At 27.0% G+C, this 27,349-nt stretch overlaps 3 protein-coding genes across 4 annotated transcripts; 1 reads left to right on the forward strand and 2 right to left on the reverse strand.

Annotated features, from left to right (window-relative positions):
- Positions 1 to 1,926: 1,926 nt before the first annotated feature.
- Positions 1,927 to 14,786, reverse strand: LOC107447390 (fucose-1-phosphate guanylyltransferase). 2 transcript variants are annotated; one of them, XM_016062298.4, is made up of 6 exons: positions 14,426 to 14,786; positions 14,111 to 14,217; positions 12,160 to 12,333; positions 10,015 to 10,299; positions 7,054 to 7,266; positions 1,927 to 4,082 (listed from the first exon to the last, which is right to left on the reverse strand). In XM_016062298.4, the coding sequence occupies exons 2-6, from the start codon at positions 14,181 to 14,183 to the stop codon at positions 3,088 to 3,090; spliced, it is 1,740 nt and encodes a 579-aa protein (XP_015917784.2). In that variant the 5' UTR covers positions 14,184 to 14,217; positions 14,426 to 14,786; the 3' UTR covers positions 1,927 to 3,087. The 2 variants fall into 2 exon arrangements, with proteins under 2 accessions (XP_015917784.2, XP_042896513.2); XM_043040579.3 differs by lacking the exon at positions 14,111 to 14,217 and having other exon boundaries at positions 14,426 to 14,693.
- An 85-nt stretch (positions 14,787 to 14,871) lies between these two features.
- Positions 14,872 to 23,688, forward strand: LOC107447374 (abasic site processing protein HMCES). Its single transcript, XM_016062267.4, has 8 exons — positions 14,872 to 15,232; positions 15,383 to 15,514; positions 17,462 to 17,677; positions 18,688 to 18,865; positions 20,905 to 20,982; positions 22,125 to 22,190; positions 22,904 to 23,007; positions 23,490 to 23,688. The coding sequence occupies exons 1-8, from the start codon at positions 15,213 to 15,215 to the stop codon at positions 23,596 to 23,598; spliced, it is 903 nt and encodes a 300-aa protein (XP_015917753.2). The 5' UTR covers positions 14,872 to 15,212; the 3' UTR covers positions 23,599 to 23,688.
- Positions 23,689 to 25,722: 2,034 nt separating this feature from the next.
- LOC107447382 (heat shock protein beta-11) lies at positions 25,723 to 27,108 on the reverse strand. The gene has a single exon (XM_016062282.4). It carries the CDS (start codon positions 26,829 to 26,831, stop codon positions 26,247 to 26,249), a length of 585 nt encoding a protein of 194 aa, XP_015917768.2. The 5' UTR covers positions 26,832 to 27,108; the 3' UTR covers positions 25,723 to 26,246.
- Positions 27,109 to 27,349: the final 241 nt, after the last annotated feature.

Consider the following 27,349-nt stretch of genomic DNA (forward strand, 5'->3'; position numbering starts at 1 on the left):
ATTTTGAAATCTAATCTTGCAAATTCTCATGGCGAAATCTATTTATTTAAGATGATTTTGTCTATGATATAAATCTTCCTCATGATATAAGTCTTCCTCATTTTTTTCCAATATTTGTTACATCAAAATCATTTTACCACATTTATATCAACTTGCCTTCGTGTATGTCTGTTTGGGTGGAATTTTGCAATCGATTTTAAACTAACTTCCCGACTAGCTACAGACGTCAAATTTGGCACATAGTTCAGAATTGGATGACAATGCATGAAAATGAAGAGAAAAAAGACATACAAAGTAAAATAAAATTAAAGAAAAATTAATATTTTCGCTATTGTCTTTTGTTGTCGATTCGATTATTTCAAATTAATGTCACATGTCTGTTGAAAAGTTTTGTGTACAGTGAGTGAAAAAATTGAGATTTTGGAAGTGAGTACAAAAAAAATAAAAATATTTTTAAAAACTACGTTTTTGTAGTAGAGAATAATAATTAAAAAACAAAAATTTGAAAAACGGAAAACGTGGGGCGCATGAAATACATAACAGTATATATACGCATATACACATTTTCTTACTCATACACATGCACCACACACACATCCACATTCAGATACAATTACAGACATACATACACATATTCTCATGAGCACACATACTGTAACTGTTATGTATTTTATGCGCCCCACGCTTTTCGTTTTTCAAATTTTTGTTTTTTAAATATTATTCTCCACTACAAAAACGTGGTTTTTAAAAATATTTTTTTATATCATAATCATAAAAGCACTTTTAATGTTAATCCTGGAGATATTAAGAACACGTTTTTAAGTAAAAGCTGTAACTATTCTTAAAAATAATAATTGCTTTATCATCATCATCATTGGAGCAGCAGCCCAAGGTAGGCCCTGGCCTCCTCAAGGATTCTCTTCCATCTTGACCTATTACCAGCAATGGTTCTCCTATTTGTACAGTTCAGAATGAAGAAACTCTTATCTAATAAATCAGACCATCTGGATATGGGCCCTTGGTAGATTTCATATGGCCAAGTCATAAAAATTCTTTAGATGTACATTCATCGGCTGACTGCATTATACAGTCAGTGCATTTCATCCTTTGAATTTTGATATATTAGTTTTAATACAAAAAAAAGTAGCAGTGTTCAAGCTTCAAAAAGATAAAAAGGACTTTTTTTTAAAAAAAATTGACATTAATGGAAAAAAGAGCTGTAGGAAAATTAATAATCTATAACTTTAACAGAGAAAAAAAACTTAATTTAGAAATATTTAGTTAGAAAAATATTTAGTTAGAAAAAGATATGTTTGAGCTAGATTTTAAAAAATTTCATAAAATCTAGAGTGCAATCTTTTTTCTTCATAGTCAGGGCTGATTGTGAGTCCAACTCAAAAATCCGGAAAATTTCTTGAGTAAAATCATTAAAGACGCATAATGTCTTTATAAATTTAAATCATTAATATTTTCAAAACATTGAATTCTAAATAAATTATATACAGCATAACTTAAATGAATAATTATGTATAAGTTTACTTTTATCTCTAATCACATTTATTATTCTACCAGAAAAAATATTTACAAATGAAAGATACCAAGTATAAATTCTAGTTCTTCTCCTTGGGCACTACAGCCTATGACAGGCCAAGGCCGTCCCAAAAAGTTTTTGCTATTTTGTCAATCTATTCTGTGCCATGGCCTTTCTAATATTTTTAAATAAAATATACAAGAATTTTTATACATAAATGTGATCGATGATTTCTTGAAACTTCGGGACCAAAGATTTCCGGAATCTTCAGGAGTGCAATTTGGGAAAAATCAGGAAATCCGGATTTTTCCGGAGTACAATCACCCCTGCATAGTACAAATTTTAAAAATTAAAATGCACAAGAAAAAAACAATTAAAAATGAAAGGCTGCAAAATAAGCTCCATAAATTATTTAATTACAATTCTTCGTAGAAAAAAAATATACAAATCTGTGCATGTATGGAAAGTCCTACATTGTCAGGACTTCCTACAAGTTTGGAAAATAGATTTTCCCAGATAATATATCTTTAATGCAAACAAACATCAGAACAAACGTTATTCAATTAAAAAAAGTAACAAATAAAACATAGAGGATAGCAAATAACACCAATTTCATACAACGTTTTTTTATAGAATGAATGATTTTTAATTGACTAAAGAATACTTAGCTTGATAAAGTATACATAATTTTAAAAAAATAAACAAATGTGAGCAGATAATAATTCAAATTTGAACTTTTTCTATCATGAATAAACACAAGTTGATTTTTTTCCATTTAATGTGAAGTATAGTGCAGATATAAAAATAAAAATAGTACAAAAAAATTAGCCTTAAATTCTAAAAGTAAATTAATTGGATTTAATAAAAAAGATAATATAAAACAAGCAACAACATAGAGGTTTTTTTTTAATGAAAACGTTTACAATTGAAAAGGAAACAAAGCTTGTCTGCTAAGGTTCTCCTCAAACGCTAAAATTTAGCTCTATTTATATTTATTCTTCTCACCTAGATTTTCTTTCCTTTAAATACTCTTGACTTTTGAACAACTCTTTTGATGAGCTTAATACCCCATTTACAAAGAAGTTAGCATTAAGCTTTATTTATTATTAGCAAAAGAAAGGTGCATTATCCAACTAGTCAGTGAAAAATCTTTTCAGCATAACATCAGTTTGAGCTTTGGAAATTAAGCGTGAAAAAATTACTTTTTCCTCTTCCCCTGAGATTAGTAGCTTCTTTTATTTTATTCTTTAAATTAATTGGATTTTTTTATGTTTGCTTTGAGCAGTACTTTGTGTGTTACTTCAATCAAATTCATTTGATAAAAAAAAGTATTAATTTATTTGAAAATTGTTGTTAGCTGATTGATCACACACCGCAACTATCAGGAATCGATTATGAATTGGTGCTATATATTTTATCCACATCTTTAAATGCAAGCTTAAGAAATTAGTGATTTACAATTCAAGGTACAATATTAAAAACATATACAAAAAATAAATATTTTATAATCTCTTAACATTAATATAATTCACCTATGACTTAGTAACGTTTTAGCTTTATTTCAAAATACTTGAAGTTTTTTCACACAGATTTTCCTGATAAACTATCATTTTTTCAGTGTCTTTACACACTAAAATATCTTTCATAGAAACCCATTCTACGCCTTGTCTGGTCATAGAAAAATCAGAACACATTTGGTCAGTTAATATAATACTCAATACCAGTTCAAGAGTATATTTAAAGGAACTACCAGGAGTTTCACATACAGGAAACAGTTTAGTTTCCCATAACGAAACACTATCACAGTCACTACTGAACAATGCGTTGTCATACTTCACAAACCTCCTAAGCTCTTTTCCAAAATATCTCATTTTGCAACAATTCGTTTTTTGGTATGTCTTTTTAATATCTTCATGAATATGAAAAGCAACAGTAACAAAACCTTTCTTAAGAGGAATTGTATGTATTAAAGTATTATCAGGTATAGGTAAAGGTAACTTCTGAATGGAATATCCAGGCAGATGAATATTACTGATAATAGAGTTCTGCCCTGCCTCTATTGATATCTGAATATCACAATATTCCAAAAGTGTGGACTTCGGAATAACAGATAATGGATGAATCATTGAATTAATTATAGTCCCATGTATATAAATTGGTTTGATGTTTTCTATTGATGGAGCACAAAGAGAAAATTTTGAAAGTGAAAAGGCTTCTGAAAATCTAGTTTCATCGCACAAAGTTTGAAGATATTCCTTCATTGTTCCTAAATGGTGAAAATTAGAATGTTTTAAAACAAATATTGAAAGGTTGGTACCAAAGAGATTCATATACAATACAGTTTGCAGAGAAGTTAGCTCCCCACTTGGTCCTTTGTCCATTATGTAAGATGGACTAGCTGCTAATCCAAGTGGCTGTAAGAAATCTCCATAAGAACTAAGCTCACATTTTATTGGCTTGTGTTTTTTATAAATATCCAATAATATTTTAGAAACAGAATGATCAAAAAAGAATGCACTATCACTAAAGATTATTTCTTCATTGTCTAACCCTGGAAGAAAAAAGTTTGGAAATTAGCAAAGTAGAAAAAAAATTTCAACAAAAAGATTATTATTCAAGCTATGTAAAAAAAAAAATATTAAAAAAAAAATCATTAAAAGTACTATGTGACATAGGGTTAATTTTTCCCAATAATGCTAACTCTGTAAAAAAAAAAAAGTACAAAATTACGACACATACTTTAGCCAAAAAACTTTTTTTAAGTAGATATTTATAATTTTAAGTTTCAATAAAATAAAATAAAAAGTATTTCCATCAAAATTTAAAATTGCATTTTAGTGTTGCCTAATTAAAACGTATTTTTTTCTTTAAATAAATATTTAAAACATTCCAAGAGTTTTGTTACATAAAATAAATAAAAATTCTTTCAAAGTCAGTGCCCAACTCAGATATACCAAAAATTTTCAATACAATTTTATATAACTGATTAAAATCTTATAATACATGTTGACACTATTTCAAATAAATAAATATATCTATATAAAGTTTATTTGCTGAACCTTAAAATTGTGTTTAACAATTATAAAATCTAAAAAGCGTTTTTTAGAGATGCTATTTTTTAAAGTTTTATGGAATATTTTTTATTTAAAATTAATTTCACATTAACTAACAGATTTTTCACCTACAATTTCCTCAAATTATTGATTACAAACTATCTGTACTATTTCTATTGACAGACATTTTTGAAATTAATTTAATTTTTATAATTTTTATGAGCATGTCAATTTAAATTAGTGTAAAAAAAATAAACTTTATATGGCTTTATTTGGAAAATTATAAAGGTTAAATGTATTTCAACAACATTATGGAAGCTAAATAGCCACTAATATTTAATAAAATAGAATTATATTAATATAGTAAAACCTACACTCTCGAAACCAATTCTGCTTAGCTTAACAGGACATACTAATTGAAAGTTTAATGCGATAAGCTATTTAAAATTAATATGATAGTTAATAAATACATAATAGTTAATAAATACATAATAAATACATAATTAGAAATAATAAACAACAAAGATTTATTTAAATTTAATAAAGTTTTCATGATTCAAAATAAAAGACAACTTACATAATAATAAAAAGGTATTTACAAAACTCTCATACTACATTTAACCTTGATCCAACCATTCAAAAATATCTAATAAAAATTTGTTTTAAATAGCCACAAAACTCTAGATCTTTGTGATGCCTTTTAATTACATGCAATATTTATAATTCCAATTTTATCATTTTAGGACAGACAAAAGTGTCTCAGTTTTTCAATATCCTCCAAAACTATTATTGGCAATTCTATAAATGAGTTACTAATAAAAAGATCTGAATTCAATTTATAATCTGAAATACCTTTCCTGAATTATGATACATGTTACACAAATTGTGGCAATATCTTTCTGTATTCTATCGGGACCAATTAGGTTCTTGAAAAAAGTTATTTGTTGCAATGCACATTACAATCAAGCAATAAAGAACTCACAACAATGCAATGAATCATTAAGTCTGATAGCAAAATTCTTCAGCATGGCAGAGGGTGCTGCAGATAATCACAGCATCTGCATATTATTTTTCATCTAAGTTTTTTTTTTTTTTTCAAATACAAAACAACAAAAAAGTAGTGAAATTGCTGGTACACCTAACATCTCTGAGCTTGTTTCTACTGAAAATTAAAAAGCTAAATTGAGAAAACACTGCAAAGAAAAAAAAAATTTTTTTTTACTTGATTACAGGCTTAACTGTATAGAAATTTATTCTAAATTTTAGTATTGTATAAAATTCAACTTAAATTTAAACGTGAAGTTTTTATGTATAATTTTGTAACCAAATTATATTTGTAAATTTTAATTTGTGTGTGTTAGATTAAGCTAACTTAATACAATAATAATCTCTATCTGAATATGTTGGGGGTGTAGATAAATTTGGATTTAAGAAGAAAGAGCTGCGAATTCATTCCATATGGTCTGCAACCAGAGTTTTTGTAATTTATCAATTTTTTATAGAATCAGCTAATTTTTTAATGCTTCTATTAAAATAATTTAAAATTTCAGGATTTCTGTTGTTGTTGACTTTTCAATTTAATACTTACATTTAATAGCAATAAGTATTTTTCTGCAGCCCCAAAAATTGATCATCAATAATTTATAAAAGATTTAAGAGAATAGATGAATAACAAAATGACATTTTTAAGAGTATTTCAATATTTGAGGACAAACAAATCGACAAATTTAATGCTTTCAAAGGAAACGGTCAATAAACTAGATATTGAGAGAGGGAAACTGATCCAGTTTTGGAAATATAAAACAGAATACTATCCCAAAGTGCCTGTTTGATGTCTGTCAGTGCAAACAAATAGCGCAAAAGCTGAAGAACATTTTCAAAGTACAAACTAGTTTTAAGTGATGAATGATGAAACATAAACGATAATTACTTAGACAATATTTAATACCAAAACTCTAATTATTAAAAATATATTATTATGAATAGATAAATATAATTTGAGTTCCTGTAAATATTTTTTGCACCTATCACAAATTTCAGTCCTTTTTTTTCACAACTAACTTGGGATCATAATTATACAACAACAAAAAATTATTTTTACAATTTCCTTTTTTCTCCTCTCCCCAACCATAAAAATCCTTACACTCTATTGTTTTGTTACAAACATCCTTATCTCTATCTCTGACCAAACTCCCTCCTTACTCTATAGTTTTGTCAATAAAAAATTACTGTTTGTGTCCAGTCAAGAGAGCGCCTACACACATTAAGGTTTATTCATAGAAAACAGGGATTTGGAAAATTGTCCGTATTGTGAGGTGGCCATCCTAAAGAAGTGTTCCTAGGATAAGGTTTCACAGCAAATCATTATCGTTTGAATTAGATATCAATAAAATTTAAATTCCTTTAATGACTAACAAAAACAAATTTTATCATTTTTAAATATTATTTGATAGAATTTATGACAAATACCTGGTATAGAAATATTTTTAACAACAGCACCCTTTTCTCGCATTTCTTCAATTGTAGGCTTCTGCAGAACACGTAAGCAATTGCTCATAATGGTAGAACCTTTACTGAAATCTTGATTTTCAGGTATCGCATAAACACCATGAGAAGTTCCAATTAAAATTGGTGAAGGGTGAGCGAGAGCGGTAAATCCGACATTTTCGAATGTCCATTCATCTAAAACCACATAAAAAAATAATTAAGAAAGAAATCTTGTAAAAAAATTCTTTTTTTTGCATGAATTATTTTAAAAAATAACTATATTAGAAAAAATTAATTAAATTTGATACTCAAATTTTTAGCAATAAAAATAAAATATATAATATTTACTTTTAGTTGTTTATTTTGAGCAATTTATAAAGTATTGATAAATCCTTCTTCGTTTAAAAAAAATAACAATTTAATTTCTTTCAAACATGAAGATATGAATAACTGACTAAAAACTTAATTAAAACTAATAAAGAATAAAAATATAAATAATCGCACAAATTTAAAAAAATAATAACTTATTATTTTCTGAAGAGTAGTTTAATATTTCATTAACAACAAATTTAACATTAATTTTTACACTTTTAATATATATATACAAAAGAACCCTGATTATCTGATGCCTGATTATCAAATTCTTTAGTTATCCAACACCTTTTTTTCACAAACTTTAAATGTGTCCCAACATACATTTCATCCTTATTACAACTTAAATTATGCAATTACTAATTCATTTTTGGACTTAGAGTCATTCAACTCTACTTCTAATTCAGGTTAATTCAATTACTGCTGTGACTAGGATTCCAAAATTGGACTTCCAGAAAAAGAAAATTGAGGTGTTTAATATGGCATCACTTTACCTACCAGCAGACTGAAAATTTATCAAATGATCAATCAGTTACTAAAAATAGCCAATTAGAATGTACTTCATTTCAAAGTAAAATAGTGTAAACAGCTGATTGCAATTAACATGTATGAGAGATTCATAACAGTCATCACTGATTATCCCATAATTTCAATTTTCCGACATATTCCTGAACCCATGTTTGTCGGATAATCGAGGTTCTACTGTGATGACAGTTTTAAACACTTGAAAACTTTTTATTTTAATAGTTTTTTTGTCATTGATGATGCTGAGTTTTACATTGTGTATAACATTTTGTCTTAGAATTATCCTAAATTTATTGATGATAAACTTAATTTTAATTATTTGAAATCTGTTTAAATCTTGTTTTCAACCTTTTGCTCTTAAGTAAAAAACAAAAGAATTCAAGAGAAACTTTTGTTTTACATCTCCAGACATAATTTTAAAAATTTAATAGCTATGAAAAAGAACAGATTCCTTTCAAGTAACATTACAACAGTAAAATTTTTCTTGTTCTAACAGAAAGGACCTCTCTCAAATCTTATGAAAATTAATTTTCTGTCAGGTTAAAAATTTAATATGTTGTAATTCAAAATATTCTGAGCAAAAGTTCATATTGGCACAAAGGCCAAAAATGGATCGTTTCTAAGATATCAAGCCTCAAACATAAAAAATTATGGGCAACGATCACTACATGAAAGATGTTTGAAGCATGCTTGCATACAGCATTAGATAAGCAGAGTATAGAAATAACACCAAATATCCGTCTACTAAGTAAATAGAATGTAACTAAGAAACAGCAACCTCCCCAACAAAATGTAAGTACTATTCAAATACTTGATGACTTATATTTATATGTAACTATATATATTTGTACACATCCCAGTATACATACTTTTTGTTAAAACGATCTGCCCTTATAAGAGTTATAATGTGCAAAGTCTGATCTGACAACCTCCATGTGGTGCACATTGGTTAATGCTAATATCATGACGGTATTAGAGAATTGAGAATTACTATTTTTGTTTGAGGCTAAGTATCTCGGAAATTATCAATTTTCGGTTTTCCTGTCAATGAGAACTTTCAATCAGAATGATTAGAACTAAAATATATTAAAATTTCAGTCAATTTGACAGAGAATTAATTACCATAAGATTTGTATGGGGTCCTTTAAAAATGGAGTATAAGAAACAAGTAGCAGAAATAAAAACAAAAGTGTAATTCAAAAATACATTAAATAAGATAAAATTTCTAAGAGTCTTTCCAGAAGAAATCTAGAGTCTTTCCTGAAAAATTCTTGAAGAATGAGAGAGTTCAACATCACAAATATAAGCTATTTTGGTGCACTTTGTGGAATTACAATGACAATTATTTCAGAAGGAAAAAAAAATTACAATTACATTGTAAAGAAAAATGGCATTAAACTTTTTGAAATAATATGCAACATTCACTGCCATTCTCACAAATAAATACTAATGCTAATATTGAAAAAAATAAAACACCCAAACCACAACTATAGTGCAGCTTTGAGGAATACTCTTCCAGACTAAAAGTCTGGGGCTGTCTGCTACTATGGTAACAAGCGAGAGCACATTTCAAATGGGGGTGAAATGGAGGAAAAAAGATGAAAATTGGTTTACTGACGACAACCTATGTCAAGATTAAGACAAAACTATTCACCCCACACCCCTATTCAAAATGTCTTTTCCTCGTAATCATAGTACCCACCACGAGGCGAGATGGGTGTCTGAAGAATTTCTTCTGAAAGCCACACTATAGTTCCACAAGTGGGCCATAAAATTCAAAACCTCAAATTTCAAGGCCAACAATATGAAGAGTGACATGACAAACTGCCTTTACTTCCTAAACAAGCTGGTGTCCATCAACATTATGCTGAGTGAATTTCAATCTGCCCTAGTGGCAACTCAGGAACAGAGTCTCGCTCCTATGCAATATAAACTCAGTGCCTAAACCACTATGACATTTTTTAACCATATTTGGTTGATGATATTAATATAAAATTTATTTCATATACAAGTATAAAAAAAAACTTAATACTCAATGCTTGTTACCATCATCATGGATGTTGTAGCTGATTATGGCATCAGAGCTTGCTAAAAAAACACCAGGTGGCATGCGCTTCAGAAATGGTAAATATGTTGCTAAGATCAGATCCAACATTTGATAGCGCTGATTTCCAAATGGAAGAGGACTGAAAAGCTTTCCTAATACAGTCAGATTTGGTAGACGTTGACTATATCCTCCAGCTGGTATGACTAGGAATCGCATGCTAGACATTTCCTTTCCATAGATTTTTGAAATTTTGCTCAATATATACATTGTTGAGCCTCCACAGCCTAAAACCATACATTATCTTCTGTTATATAAAAATTATTCTCTATCATATAACAATATATTATGTTTGAACTATTTGGTATTACGCATTAAATAATTCAAAGATAATTATTCATGCAGTACTTCTAGAAAGAAACCCTTACAAAAAGGTACTAAGGCTTAATGCCTAATAAATCTTTTTTTTTTTTTTTGATTGATGATGAATTACAGTTTTTTTAAATGCTTTAGTACAAATTTTAAGATATTGCATTTTAGAAAGTACTAAATAAATAAATAAAATGTCTTATTCAGTAGGGAACCGATTATCCGGAACGATCGGGACCATCGCTATTCCGGATAACTGATTTTTCCGGTTTTCTGAATCGCTACAAAAAGCCGTTTTTTTTTATTGTTAAAATAAACTAAAAAAAAAATTTGGAAATAATCTTAAAACGATGAATTAATACACTAATGATTATTTCCAAATAGAAGTAGAAAGAAAATAGAAAGAATAGAAAATAGAATCGAAATAGAAAGAAAAATCCTAAAATCTTATGAGGAAAAAAAAAACTTTTTTTTTGAAAATGGCGAGAAAATTTATTGAATTTCGTTCCGGTTTCTTGGTTTTCCGGTTTTCTGATTTCCGGATAACGGGTTCTGTACTGTACTATTATTTTGCTCCCTCACAAAAATATAAAAAATATAAACTAATAGAAAAGTGTGCTGTGTAAGTTAACATAACACTAACAAAAAAATTACGAAGAACATAAAAATCAAATAGCACCAAAAAAATGCAAAAATTCAATTTTAAGGAATTTAAAAGTTTAAAACTTAAGCACAGTTCAAATTTAAAAATACTATACTATATTTAATCAAAATCATGACCACATAAAAATGTTTTAAAATAACATATAATTTCAGAAAAAGAAATAAAATTACTTTCCTTTTTGATCAATAAACTGTGGTTTTTATGCAAATTAATAACGATAACTCGCAACAAAAAGTAGACCCATTTAGTGAGTCTTGTTATACAAGGAAATATTTTTTTTAATTGTCTTATTCTTTCATTAATTACTTCTTCATATGTTAAAAAAAAATCTCAAGAGTCTTAGCTATTAAAAAAACTGTGTAAGTAATCTAGCCAAAATTCTTTATAATATTTAAGGATTTTATAATTTTTCAAAAAAAAAACTTTGACATTTTTCAATAGACAAAGACACATCTTAATTAACATAGACATTTTACCTCATTTAACATTATTCAAATGTTATTGAAAAACAAATTTTAGGTAAATTTAACAAATTTTCAATTTTAATAATTTTTTCCATGCCATTTTCCGATAAAATTATTAATGAAAAATGCTAACTAATTCTTGGTATGTTAAATTTTTTGGTAGAATACTGATTTTTAAAATAAATATGATTATAAAACAAAAAATATACAACTAGTATACTCATTTTTTTTTAAAAATTCATAACGCAATGAAAATTTAATACTGCAGTGACTGTGGATTTCAGTAATTTTAGAACAAAATTACTCAAGGTGCATAATAATACAAATACTTGGCTATATTAATGGAAACAGCCTTTCCACTTGCTACAAAAGTTTTGGAAATTTTATCTGTCAAAACTATTAGCATCTTTTGTATGAGCATGATCAATTTTTTTTTATTGAAAAGTGGTTTCGATGGAATTAACATAGCAATGTTTCCACAGCATTGTAAAGCTCCTGTGAGTTAAAGAATTTTTACAAAGTAACAAACTAGCATATTTAGTTTTATAGTGCTTCATACGTATCATTTATAGTATGTGATATCACTGCTCAGATTCATTCAAGTATTAAGCCTATTCCTTTTCCCTATTTGTTTAAAAACTGAACCTCACCAATTTTATATCCAGGAGGATCAAAGAAGACGTGAAAAGGAACCATTAAGGGAACTTCTCCTCTTTCCCGCTTTTCAATAATTTGAAGATTGTAGCCATTTTCTTGTTCACTGTCACAAGCTGAAATTATGACAGCATCCCAAAACACCTTTTCATCCTTATTTACTGGAATACCTGAAACAAATTTCAACTTGCACATTTACAATTTAAAAATTGTTTTAAGTTATAAAAAATATAATTTGTCAAATGTAAATACAAAAATTAGATGTAAGCAATTATACAAAGACAGTATATTGTGGGGGCGGAGTTACAGACCATGCCAACCATCATCTATCAAAAGATATCTCGTGATTGAATCAAGTTAGCATGTCTTATAAACCAGTGATGTCTTATAAACCAGTTTAATTTTCATAGCGGTAGTTACGTCACAATACTCCCCCACCAGAATATTATCAGGGATAGAATTCGATGAACGGATACCACTAGTTGCTGTACTTTTGAAAGACCGGGAGAGCTGGTTTTAAGGTCACCCAGTTTTTGAGTGCTGAATGTGAGAGGTGTATTAACTTCACAGTCACAGTCGCTCCTGTGTTGTCATTAGCAGTTGAGTGTATGCAAGCAGACGTTGTGGTTAATCGAGGTGAAACTGAGTAGCAACAGCGTGAGGAGATGGATAAGATCACAGTCACAAGTAGCAAGTGAACTGTTCAATGTGGATCATCCATCGAAGTAGGCATTACCAGATCGAAGTGGGCGTTACTGTGTGTTCAAATCACGTCCGGGTCACCAATGTGGGGACGGAGTTACAGACCATGCCAACCTTCATCTATCAAAAGGTACCTCGTGATTGAATCAAGTTAGCATGACTTACATACCAGTGAATTGATGTTTAATTTTCATAGCGGTAGTTACGCCACAATATGTAGTCAGAAATATCCCTGTCTTAAATTAAGCATTTTTAAAGTTTTCAAAATTATACTTCTGTTACCTCAACCAATTCAAAATAGATTTAAAATGAATTTCAAAGTTACATTGCCGTTAACTCTACAGATGTTCAATCAAGCTAAGTTCAGAGTTAGACTTGATTGCTTTAGAATACAATAAAAGAGCTTATTATTATGTTATTCAAAAAAAATACAATACAGAATGGGAAACTTCTCACAAATTTTTTAAGTCATTTGACTGCAGTTTACATTCATTTTACCCATAAAAAAATCCAAACTTGAAATAGTATAATGAAATCAATACCAGCATTTATGTAATAACAAACTTCTTTTATGAAATATAAGTTCGTGTTCCACACTTTTATTAATTTACACATTTAATACTGTTACCTAATTTTAAAAAAATTGCATATTTTTATTAACTTATTTTATTTATCTAGTTAAAAACTAATTTAATTTTATTAGTGTTTCAAACACTATAACAGTTCTTTATAGTTTCAAATCAACTTCAGTTATAAACATTCTACAAAATTATAAATGTAATTTAAAATAATTATGATTTTTAGCAGCTTAATTTTGCATTTGTATAGTTTAGATTATTGTAGCAACTTTTCTTTTAAAGGAGACCTCCATATTATCATCAATGCCAAAATAATCGCCAAGTTTTCGAGAGAAAATAAATAACATAGAGATGGACGAACTCAAAATAGAAAAACTTGTGGGGGAAAACTTGTAGCTCATCCAGATGGAAAAAAAAAATAATGTTTTTAAGTTTTTGAAAGTAAAAAAACCTTTTGTCTAAGGCGCAAATGGATACAAGCACGAAAAGATCTCTTTGTTTTGTTTAAATTACTTAGTGCTGAAATATTTTATCCCTAGAATATCGAAAAACTAATGCAACCTTTGGGGTTAAACATCAAAATACAAATTAGAAAAGCACAGGATTTATTCATTAAGAATACTTAATATTAAATTAAAATCAATTATAATACATCATATGGAACTACCTCTTAAAGCTTCATAGTTTTTCAAAACTTCTTTCATATGCTCGAAAATACCACTTCTGATTTCATTAGACATTTTGAGGTATGCAATCTAAATTTCAGAAATTCCTCTACAAATATAAATAAAACATTACGGCATCTTTATCAGAAATAACTTTTTAAATAAAGGTATAATTAAAATATATACGATTTATATCAATTTGAAAAATACACATTGAAGGAGTTGCAATGAAAATGTCAATCGAATTTACAATAAGATCTCAAATTGTTACCCAAATCTCAGTATAAATTTAAGTTCACCATAACATAAATACTTACCAAGAAATGAGTATTGAATTTCAGTAGGTATAAGATAAGTATTAACAGTTAATATCAAAATTCGTATTCATTCCGAAACTAGACAAATATTCTTAATATTATTTTAGTCAGGAATTCCATATTCCCTAAAACTATAGAAAATACAATTGATTGACGTAATTATTTATTATTCAAATGATGTACTCATCAAACTTTAAGTTATACTGGTCTCAATGAGTTTTTTATTTCCCCAATACATCCCTCACAGTTCCAAGTCCTCTCCTAATCTAAATATTTACATATTACAATGAACGAAGGAACTACCAGAAACTTAAGAAACTTGGTAATGCTGTATAATCAGAATACACTTAATAAGTGCGACTGAACACAATTTTATACTTAAAAATCCCACTTTAAAAACATAAACTGATTAAACTAAAAACTGATTTTAGTCACTTTATATTTTTAAGAACATTAAATTTTTACTTTTCGCTTCCTTTTTTTCCATATTCATTTCTCTTTATTAGATCAAACTGGAATAGAAAATTGCATATGATATTTTTGAATCAATTTTATTGATACACAAAGCTAGCCTTTCTTTAATATACATTGCTAATTTTATTCAGCAGTTAATCATTCGTTTTTACTTATGTTGTATAAATCAAATCTGGCATTAATATCTTTATTAGCGCCAAAAAGAATCGTCTGCTTATTTTAAGACAATAACATTTAACAGTATTTCATTTATTTTCTTTTTGTATTACGTTTTATTAGCTGTTTGCAATCACATAAATGCTCTTATTTAATTATGTGTGGGAGGACTGCATGGTAAGTTATGAGTTTATTAGTTTTGCTGGAACTAACTCAAGAAATAAATACTCAAATCTTATATCAGAAATATGTAGCTGTGATTTAAAATTATACAATTTTGGAAATGTTGTGGTGCGATTCCATTTAATGCAGTTTTGTAATTTTTAGCTCTCTGGATAAATGTGGGATTCAGCGAGCTACTCGTCGTTATTCTAATAACAATACTGATCTGAAGTGGGTTGAAAAATATGATTGGCAAAACTATCAACCCAGCCATAATCTTGCTCCTAGCCAAGTATCGTAAGTATAAAAGTTGTTTTCATCCTTATAATTATCAGATTTTTATATGCTTCAAATGCCAAAAGACGGTTCAGAAGGTTTCCTTGAGAAATATTTCTATATCAGGATCTGCGCCAAAATAACCACCAAGTTTTGTCAACTTCCAAGCAATTGCCCATGAAAAACTAAAAAACATATTATGGAAGGGAACCAAGTCGAAAGCATAAGGGAATATTTCTGTAACGCGGATATTCTGTGTAGTTGGGGGTCCGGCTCACCAACTACAATTTTCAAAGCACCAAATAAATTTTAAAATTGTAAATTTAAAAAGAGAAACATATAAAGATTTGCCCAGAGATGGTTGCAAATTATACCATTCGAGTTGGTTCCCATCTGTGATGTTTTTTTTTTTTAGTTTCTCGTGGGTTGCTGCCCAGAAGTTGTCATGTCTTAGTGATTATTTCGCTGCAGATCACGGCATGAAATTTCATCATAGGTATAGCTTGTAAATACACTTTGGCAAACCTCTCATTATTTTTTTTTATAAATTACAAATTTAAAACTTATTTTACACCTTTAAAATTGTGATTGGCATGTCCTATTACGATACGAAAATATTCTTAGTGACAATGCAAAAAAAATTGTAGACGTTTATGACAACTGAAGGGATTTGTTTATCGGCTATGTCAACCTTCATCTATCAGAAGGCACCTCAAAATAGAATCAAGTTAACATGTCTTATATACTAGTGAATTCGTATTTAATATTTGCAGTGGTAGTTACGCGGCATTACTCCCCTTTCAGAATTTTATCTGGGATAGAATTCGATGAACGATTACCACTGGATGATTCATGCTGTTCATATAATTTTCGCAAATTTTTTTTTCCTTCAATTTTTGTAGCATTTTGCTTATTTTATTATTATTATTTTATTTTTTTTTTTTGTTTATAGCATTTTGCTCATTTTTTTTCTTCTTCAATATTGTTTATTGACCAGGAGACTTTATTTACTTCACCGGATCTTTTTTTTTTCTATTTGAGCAATATATTTTTAAGCAAATCAACTGTTTAATGTGGGACTCCCATTAATGTTGGCATGTTCATATCACATCCAGGTCACCATTGTGGGGATTTATTTATCGACTATGTCAACCTTCATCTATCACAAGGTAACACGCGAGATGCTAAAAATATATATTTCAGAAAGAAACCAACTCTGGTATAACTTGCAGCCTATTCCATATAAATCACTGCACAATATTTTTTATTTTCTAAATTAAAACACCCTTTGGTGCCTTGATTTTTTTTAATTAGAGTAAACAGGTATCCTTACAGAAATATCCCTAAGCTCTTGAGCTCTGGGGTTTCTTAAGGTGGCTTAAACCAACAAAAAGTTTTCTTTGTTTATTATTTAAGGCACATATTTAAATGTATGATTGTATGTTTGAATAATTAAAAAAAGGACCTACTTTTAGAAGTAAAAAATATTACTTTTTGTTTATATTAATAAAAATCTACTGATTTTTTTTTTATTTGAATGAAATCTGAAATGAAAAACATATTTAACTGAGTGTGTTTATAAATATGAGACTGCCAATTTTATCAATTCTTTTTTTTTTCTTTACTTTTTAAAAAAGTATATATATTAATAATTATGTTCTTGTTTTCCTCATGAAAAATTTAGCATGAAATTTGAAAACATGTTAAATGTTATTGTGAAATTAATTTGTACAGATATAAATTTCTATAATAATTTAATAATTTAACTTGTAGTCTGGTTAACTGCAAGATTTTATTGAACGCAACACGTGATCAAAGATGATTTATTTGTTATCTTATTATTATGTAATTTCAAGTTTTATTTTTTAATTAATGATTATTATGGATATTTAATATGTATTGTAACATTTAGTTTTTTAAACTGATGCTCATTACTAATGCTTGTTTTTTATTTTTTTTTTTTCTCAGACCAGTTATTGTAAATAAATCTGTGTTTGAACCTAAAGAAAGAGCAGATTTCGTTATAACTCCAATGAGATGGGGATTCATTCCATCTTGGTACAGAGGCTCACTGGAGAGTTTTTCTTTGAAAACCAATAATTGTCGCATTGAAGGCATGCTAGAAAAACCGACCTATAGAGGAGCTGTTACAGCTGCTCAGCGATGTGTTATTCTGGCTGAAGGGTTAGTTATTAGTTCCCTTTTATTAAAACTTTTTTTATAGTGAGCATTTTTATATTCCTATTTAAAACTAGAAAATCACATCATAGTTCATATTTAGTCCTTACAGCTGTTTAATCTCACACTACTAGAAAGTATTTCTTTCCTACGTTTCATTCTTGTAAAATTCCATTATTTATGCAGATCCAAAAAGAAATTTGCAATCACTGTCTTCTCATGCCACTTGAAGTCATCCATTTTTGTATTTAAAATCTATCATTTATTACAAGAATTGGATATTAATTGTTGCACACAATGTTTTCAAAATAACTAGTATTTGCAGCAACGGTATGGTGGAATCTGAGAATAAAATTAGTTAACACTGTTACAAATGTTTCAGTAAGAATAAATCAACTGGTTTCCGAAGCAGGGTGCATTAAACTATGTTTATATTTGTTTCCTTTCTCTTTAAATGCTTTTCAAATCGTCATCAATTTTTGACTAAAATTTCATTAAAAAACCAAGTAGCTGTAGGATTTTAAACAAATTTGACTGTGCTGAAACAACAAGGACCCAAAATTAGTACAATTTTTAAAATTTTATACTTAATCTCTTTTAAAACATATTAAATTCAAATTAATTTCTCAATTCATTTCATATATAAAATGTCAGCAAAATCACAAAGTGTATTAGTAATAACTAGTAAAATAATGAAGTTTATCACCCAATGTCAGTGATTGTTTATTACCAGGTAATTGAAAAATCATTAGGCAGAAGTATTTCTACCAAAAGCTGATTTAGAACTGATTGTGTTAAATGCTTTTTGTCAGTTTAACTTTTGTTTTAGTTATATTAATTTTTTTGACGTAAAATTAGAGTAGAATTAGGAATAATATTTAAAAAGGCTATTTATATTTCATAATAAACAGGTTAGAAATATTAAATACCTTTGAAATAAACACAATAAAAAAAAACTATTGTTAGTGTAAGTACAATTATAAATTTTTCATATTTATTATTATTTTTTGTTTAAGGTTTTATGAATGGAAAGCAATAAACAGCAAACAAAAACAACCATATTTCATTCATTTTCCTCAAGAGAATAGTCCTGATGTGTTTTCCCAAGACTTTACTGATAATAACGTTAAGGAAATAAGCTATCCCCACCTTCTAACAATGGCTGGACTATTTGATATGTGGAAATCTTCTAATGTAAGAAATATTTTGTTTTGTGTTAATTGTTTTTACTATCTTATTACTTTTTGTGCATTATTTCTGATCATTTAGTAATGTATTTTTTTAAATGGTATCTGGAGGACTAATAAGCTCGTTATTTGTATCCTTTTTTTATCTGGTATACCTAGTGTGTAGTTATAAATTTGTCTTAAAAAACAAAAAAGAGATTATTTTTAAAATTCAATTTCAATTGTGCAGCAAAGATGGAGATTTTAGGTGTTTTTCCCCCTGAAATTAAAAATACTCATTTTCTTTTTTACTAAATTCTTAACTTATTTTCTACATATTCCTGCTGGCAGTTCCTTTATCCTCTTCAAAACACACTCCAATGGCAAAAATTATTTTTATACAGTTTTAACTAAAAGTAGGTGTGAGGGGGAAGTCTGGAAGCCCTCATGCAATGAATCTTTCAAACTTTCTTGTTAAGTGCTTCACGACCTCTCCAAAGGAAAAAAATGCTTATTTTAACTAATAAATTCCTTATGATTCGTTTGAGAGTTGAAAAGTTTTTATGGTTGAGCAGTTTTAGAAAGTAGAGAGATTTGATTGTGTTTTGCCCCTCAAATTATGAAAAGAAAAAAAAATCATTAAGAACAAATTTTTTGTCATTTTTTTATATATATATTCCACATTTTCCAGCCTCCCTTTCCTTCCCCAAATTATAAAAATATTTAGTCATAAATTTAATTAAAAGCAAGTGGAAATTCCTCAAGCTCTGAAGAGAAAGTTTGAGAGATCCATTGTTTGAGAACTTTGTGACCTCCCTCCCTCACCAGTTTTAGCCAAAATTGTTACACAATATTTTAGAATTTCAGAGGCTGAGATGCTAATAGCTCTTGTTACAAGTGTATGTGTATTCAAATGTTTTTTTTTTTTTACTGCTCTTACAAAGTCCATAGCGTTTTTAAAAAGAGAAGGTGCTTATTTTTGAAGTATGTTTTTTAAAGGCCCTTAAAGGTGCTTTTTTTATTCGGGGTTTGTAAAAAGTACTTAATTTTCTATGTTTTTAAAAGAGATTTTTTCTTTGCAGTGTTGATTGTCTTTCTAAATTACAAAAAATGCATGATTTTTGCAATATTTCTAAACTAGTTATTTTATGATTATGTAAAGTTTTTGAAAATGTTTTTGAATTTTATTGATTTTCTGTTTATAAATTAAGAACTTTAAATGATGGAAAAAAATAATTTTTATTATTGCACAGATTCTAATTATGATTTTTTTTGGAAAGTAGTTTAAAATATTTTTTAAGTGTTTATTTTTTGTTGAAAAATCTGACTACGCACCCTGTATTATTATTTATGGAAAAATCCACCTCTTTGCTGCCATTGTTAAAATGTTAGAACTTTCTTTCTCTCTAACTCTCAGAAGAAATTATACAATTAATATACAATAATTTTTTTCCCTGGAAAAGATCCAGAAGCTCTCTTGCTAAAACTAATTTGAACAGATTTAAAGTGCCAAATTAGGAGAATTGAAAATGTTAAAATCATTAAATAAAGAAAGAACTTTCTTTATTTAATGATTGTGCATTCTTATATGACAATATGTATTTAATTAAACCAAATGTAATGATATTCTTAATACAATATCCTATGACTTCATCAATATCAACTGGCTTAAAATTAGTTATGTGTGAATTTTTTATTTTAACTGTAAAAGTTTTGAGCTAAATATTCTAATATTAATATAAGGATTTAAAAAAATATATGTTACCAGTTTCATGAGGTAAAAAAGAGAAATCTGCCTAAAATGATTCAATACAAATAAAAATTAATTGCTTCTTTAAAGAAAAAATAACAATAAAAATATTTTATTTCTTTTTGTATATTATTATGTGTACTATATAATGGTAATTTTCTTTTTTTGCTAATGCAAAAGAATAATAATTATTACTTTGAAATTTCTTATTTTATCATTTTACTTCATTGAGTTGTTAGTTGTATTAGCTTCTTAATGCCATACTGATTATTTTTATATATTAGTTTCCTTATTAATAACATTTATTTATATTTTAGAATGAAGTTATTTACAGTTATTCCGTAATTACTATGGATTCTTCAAAGACAGTTGCATTTGTTCATGAAAGAATGCCAGTAATCTCATTTGATTTTTTTTTTCATTCCATAATAATCTATTTAATGTTTATGTAACTTTAAATATTTATATAAATTTATTATACTTTATAACTTATAACTTTTTACATTTATTAGTTTTTTAAAACTCTGCACAGAGGATGAACTTATTTTTTCTGTAGTTTCAATGTTTTTCTTTTTTAAAAATTTTTTAAATGGTAAACCTTTTTCCAAGATTTATTAAATTTTAAAAACTCCATTTATAATGGTAATATTTATTTGCATTGCTAAAAAATATAATTGATGAAAATTTTGTATAACCCAAAATGATAATTTTACTTAAATGCAAAATTTTTAAATAAATGAAAGAAAATTTCAAAAAAGAAATTTTTTTATTTTATTATAACAAACAATTACTTAGTGACATTTTTAGCCTTGATTTTTGTCTGCATCATTATGTATAGTTTGTTATTCCAATCTATAGTTTGTTTGAAACTTAAACTATATTTTATGTTTTCAAACTATATATAAATTAGGTAAGGTGTTAGGTTAGGTATGTTGTTTTTTTTCTTATTATGTATTTCCCCCCTTTTTCTTCTTGTTCCTCAATATTACAGTTTCATGATAAAAAAAAAAATAAGAGGGAATGGCTAGATTTGGATTAAATCTAATGGTAATTTTTTGTCAGTTTTCAGTTGATTTTTAATAAATGTCTTGAAGACTTAATTTTAAAATTTTATTCTTTAAATTATAATAAAACATTATCATAAAAATGTATTTTAAGCAGATTAATAACTAAATATAACCATAACTCTACTCAGATTTTTATATCTTTATATGACCCATTAATTTAAATTTTTAATCCCGCTTTTGGTCTTCATCAATTTAATTTGGTAAAATGCAGTGTCTTAGTGGTAAGGCCAGTTTTATAGCTACAGTTGTTTTAGATTTTTGTAAAATATATTTATCTGTAGTTTTTCTAAGAATATTATGTGATGGTATGACTTTTATTGTTTTTGTAAATGTAGTATTATAAAAACAATGTTAGTTGTCAATGGTTATATTTTAGAGCAGACAATTAAAACTTAATTCATATGTAGTGTTTTACATTTTTTTTTCTTTACTTCCAATGCTGTTTTTATAGTTTAATTTCTGTTCTTTAGGCAGTTTTGACTGGGAAGGATGAAGTTTCCATGTGGTTGGATACAAATAGAGTTGCTACTAAAGATGTAGGTCATTACAAATTCATGTCTCTTTTTTTTTCATTTATTCATTGTTATACATTAATATGAGTTATTCACATTGTCTATTTAGATTACTCAAAATCTGAAAAAAAAACTTATTTTATTTGCCTATTGCTTACATGCATTGTTAGTTTTACTAAATATATTTTGCGGTTCTGGAATGAGTAATTTCTTTGTCCTTGATCTCAGTTCTGATCCACCTCAGTATCAGCCATTCATTTTCTTTTTCATTTGTAGGGTTTAAAAATAAATTTATAGTGATCTTTTATTAAAAAAATTTTAGTGACATGGTTATTAAAAATATAACTCCATATGAACCATAAAAGTGAGTGCTAATTATTTTATTAGATTTCAGAACAATGGTTATTAAAATAGAATTCAATATTAACCATAAAGGGAGTGCTAATTATTTCTTTAGATTTCAGAACAAAGAAATATAACCTTAAAACAGTATCTGAAAAGTTACATTGTAGAAAATTGAATTTTTTTTTTTTCATACTCATTTTTCTTCAATATTTAGTGATTTGTTTCATACTCATTTTGATGCTAGTTTCAATAAATATATCCAATACTCATTAATGGAAAATACAAAATTAAGTACATAAAAATAATGCATATTTTTTATGTTTGAAGGGGAACATTTATACATAATACCTAAAGTTATATAACAATCCTTAATTGAATTTTTCTTATTTCAGGCTATTTCTATTTTGAAGCCAGTAGAGGATTTGCATATGTATCCAGTTTCAACTCTTGTTAATTATTCAAAAAATAATTCAGTTGAATGTCTCAAACCATTTAGGTAAAGATACAGTTATTCTGTGTACAATTGACATCCATGTATGTTATTTTCTTTATTCCTGGGATCTGTAATTGTTCAAAATTTTAAACACTCAAATACTTTGTTTTGTCCTGAAATGTAACTACTTTTTCACCAGAAAAAAAGTCTGTCCAACTTTCTTATTTGAAAGAATTGGCAGGAAAATTTCTGTTAAGTGTAGAAATGTTGAGAAAATAATTTGATTTTTATAATCAATATAACTCAAAAATTTTCAACGTTTTACAAACTTTTCACCAATCCAAAAAAAAAAACCTTTTTGGAAAGTTTTCACATCAGAATATTTTATTAATTTGATATATTGTATACATTAATTTTTTAGTGTTTTTTTTTTTTTTCAATATTATACGGTTTCAATTTCAATACTTTTTTTGACACTTAAAACTATTAATTATTGCTATTTTTTTTTAAAACAATGTGCACTTATAACAAATCTATATTTTCAGAGAATCTGAAAAGAAATCAAATCCTGTAAAACATACAGCTCTCACTGCATGGCTAAAGAAAGGATCTTCAAATGACATGCCTACTAAACGATTTAAACCAGATCCATGATGAACATTCTATTGATTTATATTTCAGTGTGAAACACTTATTTGTAAATATTTGTATATATTATATTTTAATAAAACACTCTTTATTTTATGTTCTTTCTGCTTTGATGTGATTGCTCATGTATAATCATGTTTTATAGCAAAATAATAACTGTCAAAACCTTATTCAAATTTTCAAAGTCTAGAAGAAATCAAAAAAGCCAATAAAAATATGCTATGATTAAAATTTATGAAATCATATTATGTGAACTTTAAAAAAATTGGTTAGGTTTTAAATTATATTTTAATACTTGATCTTAAACTTGAAAATAATTTACTTTGGCTTGTCCGAAATTTTCCTTAGTTGATGTAATTTCCTAAAAAAAAATAATTTTTGACATATTTTAATAACCAATCAATTATTTCATTCTCATCCATTATTTAAAGACCATTAATGTTCAAGAATAAAGAAAAACAATATGGATAAGGATACAAAATTTTTCTTTTCTTTTATTGTGCTTCATTCTACAACGCACACAATATACCCTATCCTCGTTTTGAAATGTTAGATATACCTGAAATTATTAAGGTATTTGACTCAGTCCAAAAAAAATTTAAAATCTATAAAGAATGGAAAAATTCTGCTTCAAACATGAAAAATAACCTATCTTGAAGTTAACTGTAACAGTGAGTAGTCTGAGAGGATCAAAATTAATTTATCTAACAACTATTAATATTATTTTCAATAAAAATTTCTTTTCAAAAAAAGGGTTAAATTTTCTTAGATTTATTAACACATGAATTAGTTCAAAATTATCTTTCTTTAAAAAGTTTTTGTTTTAAGTTTTGATTTATAAATATAATCATATTTACAATTCTGTTGGCTGTAATAATTTATTCCATATAAATTTTGGTTTTTAAAAATCTTATTACATATAAGAAAAGTATATTTGACTGATGTGACTCTATAATTAAATTACACTTTTTTTCAAGTTGTGTAAAATATTGCTTAGATTTCGAATTTATAAACTTGTGCATTGTAAAATCTATATGTTAAAGCTTTGTCTAGAGAAGTTCTGTTTCATACCAACTGTAATAGTTTTTTTTTTTTTAATTTAAAAGTAAGTTTAGTTACTTTCATGGAAATCATATATTTCATGGCAAACTTTTATCTATGCTTGCTGTGTGCAATATCTTTCTATCAGTGAAATATATTCACATTGATTTTTCTCAATTTAAACACATTTTCTTTTTTTTATTTTGAGTCTCATTCCATTTTAAGGATTTGCTTGGGAAAATGGTACCAAAATAATCTTTTTGACTTCTTAAAAATATTTTAATTTTGTATTTTCTTTTAAAACTTTACCTACTACATACATTAAAATTGTAAAATCATTTAAATTTTAATTCTTTTTCTCGTGTAAAATAAGTTAAGCATTTTATGCGTAGTTTTTTTTTATATAAAAATTTTATTATAGTTATAACTCTAGCCAAAAAAAAATCTTTTCACTTCACTATAGAAAATTTGTTTATATACTTATATTTTAATTTTTTGCTAGCTGTCAACAAAACAAAAATTTTCTACGAATAAAACTGAATAAAAAGTTACTAAATACTTTTTTTATATGCAGGTTTTTAATGCTAATATATAAAATAATAGAACTTTTATTTTAAATAAATAAATCAAGGATTTCTGAATTTTATTTAATCAAATAATTGTAGAAAAAGAAAATAGTCAAAAATCGTTTAAAATTAATAAAATCTTATAATGAACAATTTAGTTTTCCGAACCATTTAAGTTTATACAATTTTTTGTTTTGTGAAAGAAAAGAATTAAAAATATATTTTAGAATTAAAGTATAAATCTTTATTTACCTACCATTGAAATCAAAAATCATTTCAATGATAAATATAGATTTATACCTAAATGTTAACAGAAATATATAATTAAATAAGGTAAGTTAAAGATTTAAAAGGAGAATTAACACTTATCATTGCACTTTATACATAGCTGTAAAATTTAATTGTCTTAATGTATTTATCTTTCGAAGTAACCAAGACTTAAACACTATAATTTTCATTCACCAATGCATTAAGATACTCAAATAAAAAAATATCTTTGAACTTTTGAAATAAAATTGACTACTTTCATACAAAATTTATTTATTTGTTCCAAAAACAATTTTTACTTTAGTACAATACTACCAGGAATCACAACTAAAACATTTTGAAATGAATATTTAAAAATGAAATGAATATAAATGTTTTAAAAGAGCTCCAAACATTTTTTTATAACAATTTGTTTCAAACAAAAGTGGAAACGTAAGAAAACATCTTTATATGATAATAGAAATAAGTGTAAAATTAATTGTTGCAAAAATCCTTTGAAATTATTGCTTCTTTTAGAAATTCTTTACAATAAACAAATCAATTTTAAAACAATAGGAACTATTTTAAAAATTAGTTTACAAACATATAGAAAAATTTTAACATTATCTTACTTTAAATGCTTTTTATCATTTATAATTTCTGATAACACTCAGAAAAGAACCAGTTTAAAAATGACCAAAAACTGATGATTTTGCCCAGCATATAGTACATTACTAGATGAGTTCTCTACAATAGTTCACAAAAAGTTACATAGCTAATGAAGACACATGAGACTTGGAATCACTGAGGATTTTTAGAGTCTTTGTCACTATCTGAGCCTGAACTGGAATTCTCAATGTTTACAGGTATTTCCTTTGATTCCAAAGCAGGTAAAGGAGCTTCAATAGTAAGAATACCATCAGCTAATGTTGATCTGATTGCATCAGGGTTTATATTATCAGGTAAAGTGTAATGATATTTATTCTCTCGGATGAAATGAGAACCATCAGAACCTTTCTCTTCCTTTCGAGCTGTCACTGTCAATTCATTATTTTTTAAAGTGATCTTTATATCTTCGGGGTCCATTCCTTCCATATCAAGTTCGACTTGATAATTTTTGTTCTTTCCATCCTTGGATATTACAGGAATTTCTTTACCTTTGATCCATTCGAATGGAGAGCGTTTTAATGGACTTGACCGCTGTAATCCATCAAACAATTTGTTCATTTCCCGATCCATTTCTTTCATTCTATTTTCCATTATTTGCATCGCAGACGATAATTCAGAAAACACATTTCTACGCTGCCAATAATTTCTCAAGCTGTGCTGGGCAGGATGCACTCTGGAGCATAAATTTTTGTAGGCAAAAGGTAGTAATCTCCACATTTTGTTTTGAAAAAGTTTAACAGATAGAAAAGTTCCAAAAAGTGAAAGAGGAAACAATTGTAGCAAACACAAGTGTTCAAATTCTGTGAGATACACTCTCAATACAACGAACAATTCATAACAGACAAGATCATTGCAAACTCAGGAGCAGACGATATATTTATAACCTTTTTGAATTATTTGTAGTGTAGTGTAACTACCACTACAAATATTAAATACCAAATCAATAGTATATAAGACATGTTAACTCGATCCTATCATGAGGTACCTTTTGATAGATGAAGGTTGACATAGTCGATAATTAAATCCCCACATTGGTGACCTGCGGACATGATGTGAACTCGTTAACATGATGGATGGTCCACATTAAAAAAACAGTTGATTTGCTTAATATAAACTGCTCAAAGAAAAACAAAAATCCGGTGAAGTAAATAAAGTCTCCCGGTTAATAAATAATAATAAGCGAAATGCTAGAAAAAAAATAATAATAGCGAAAAGCTATAAAAAAGTTATGGAAA

The sequence above is a fragment of the Parasteatoda tepidariorum genome, chromosome 10 (assembly GCF_982258835.1).
Source record: "Parasteatoda tepidariorum strain Cologne lab strain chromosome 10, Ptep-v5.0, whole genome shotgun sequence".
NCBI lineage: Eukaryota > Metazoa > Arthropoda > Arachnida > Araneae > Theridiidae > Parasteatoda > Parasteatoda tepidariorum.

Coding starts and splice junctions, on each gene's coding strand:
- LOC107447390 (XM_016062298.4), bottom strand. CDS start 14,183: ATGTCTAATGAAATCAGAAGTGGTATTTTCGAGCATATGAAAGAAGTT. Junction 10,300..12,159: donor TCCTCCTGGATATAAAATTG/GTGAGGTTCAGT, acceptor GTATGGTTTTAG/GCTGTGGAGGCTCAACAATG. Junction 7,267..10,014: donor CTACAACATCCATGATGATG/GTAACAAGCATT, acceptor ATGTGGTTTTAG/ATGAATGGACATTCGAAAAT.
- LOC107447374 (XM_016062267.4), top strand. CDS start 15,213: ATGTGTGGGAGGACTGCATG. Junction 17,678..18,687: donor TGTGTTATTCTGGCTGAAGG/GTTAGTTATTAG, acceptor TTTTTGTTTAAG/GTTTTATGAATGGAAAGCAA. Junction 22,191..22,903: donor ATAGAGTTGCTACTAAAGAT/GTAGGTCATTAC, acceptor TTCTTATTTCAG/GCTATTTCTATTTTGAAGCC.
- LOC107447382 (XM_016062282.4), bottom strand. CDS start 26,831: ATGTGGAGATTACTACCTTTTGCCTACAAAAATTTATGCTCCAGAGTG.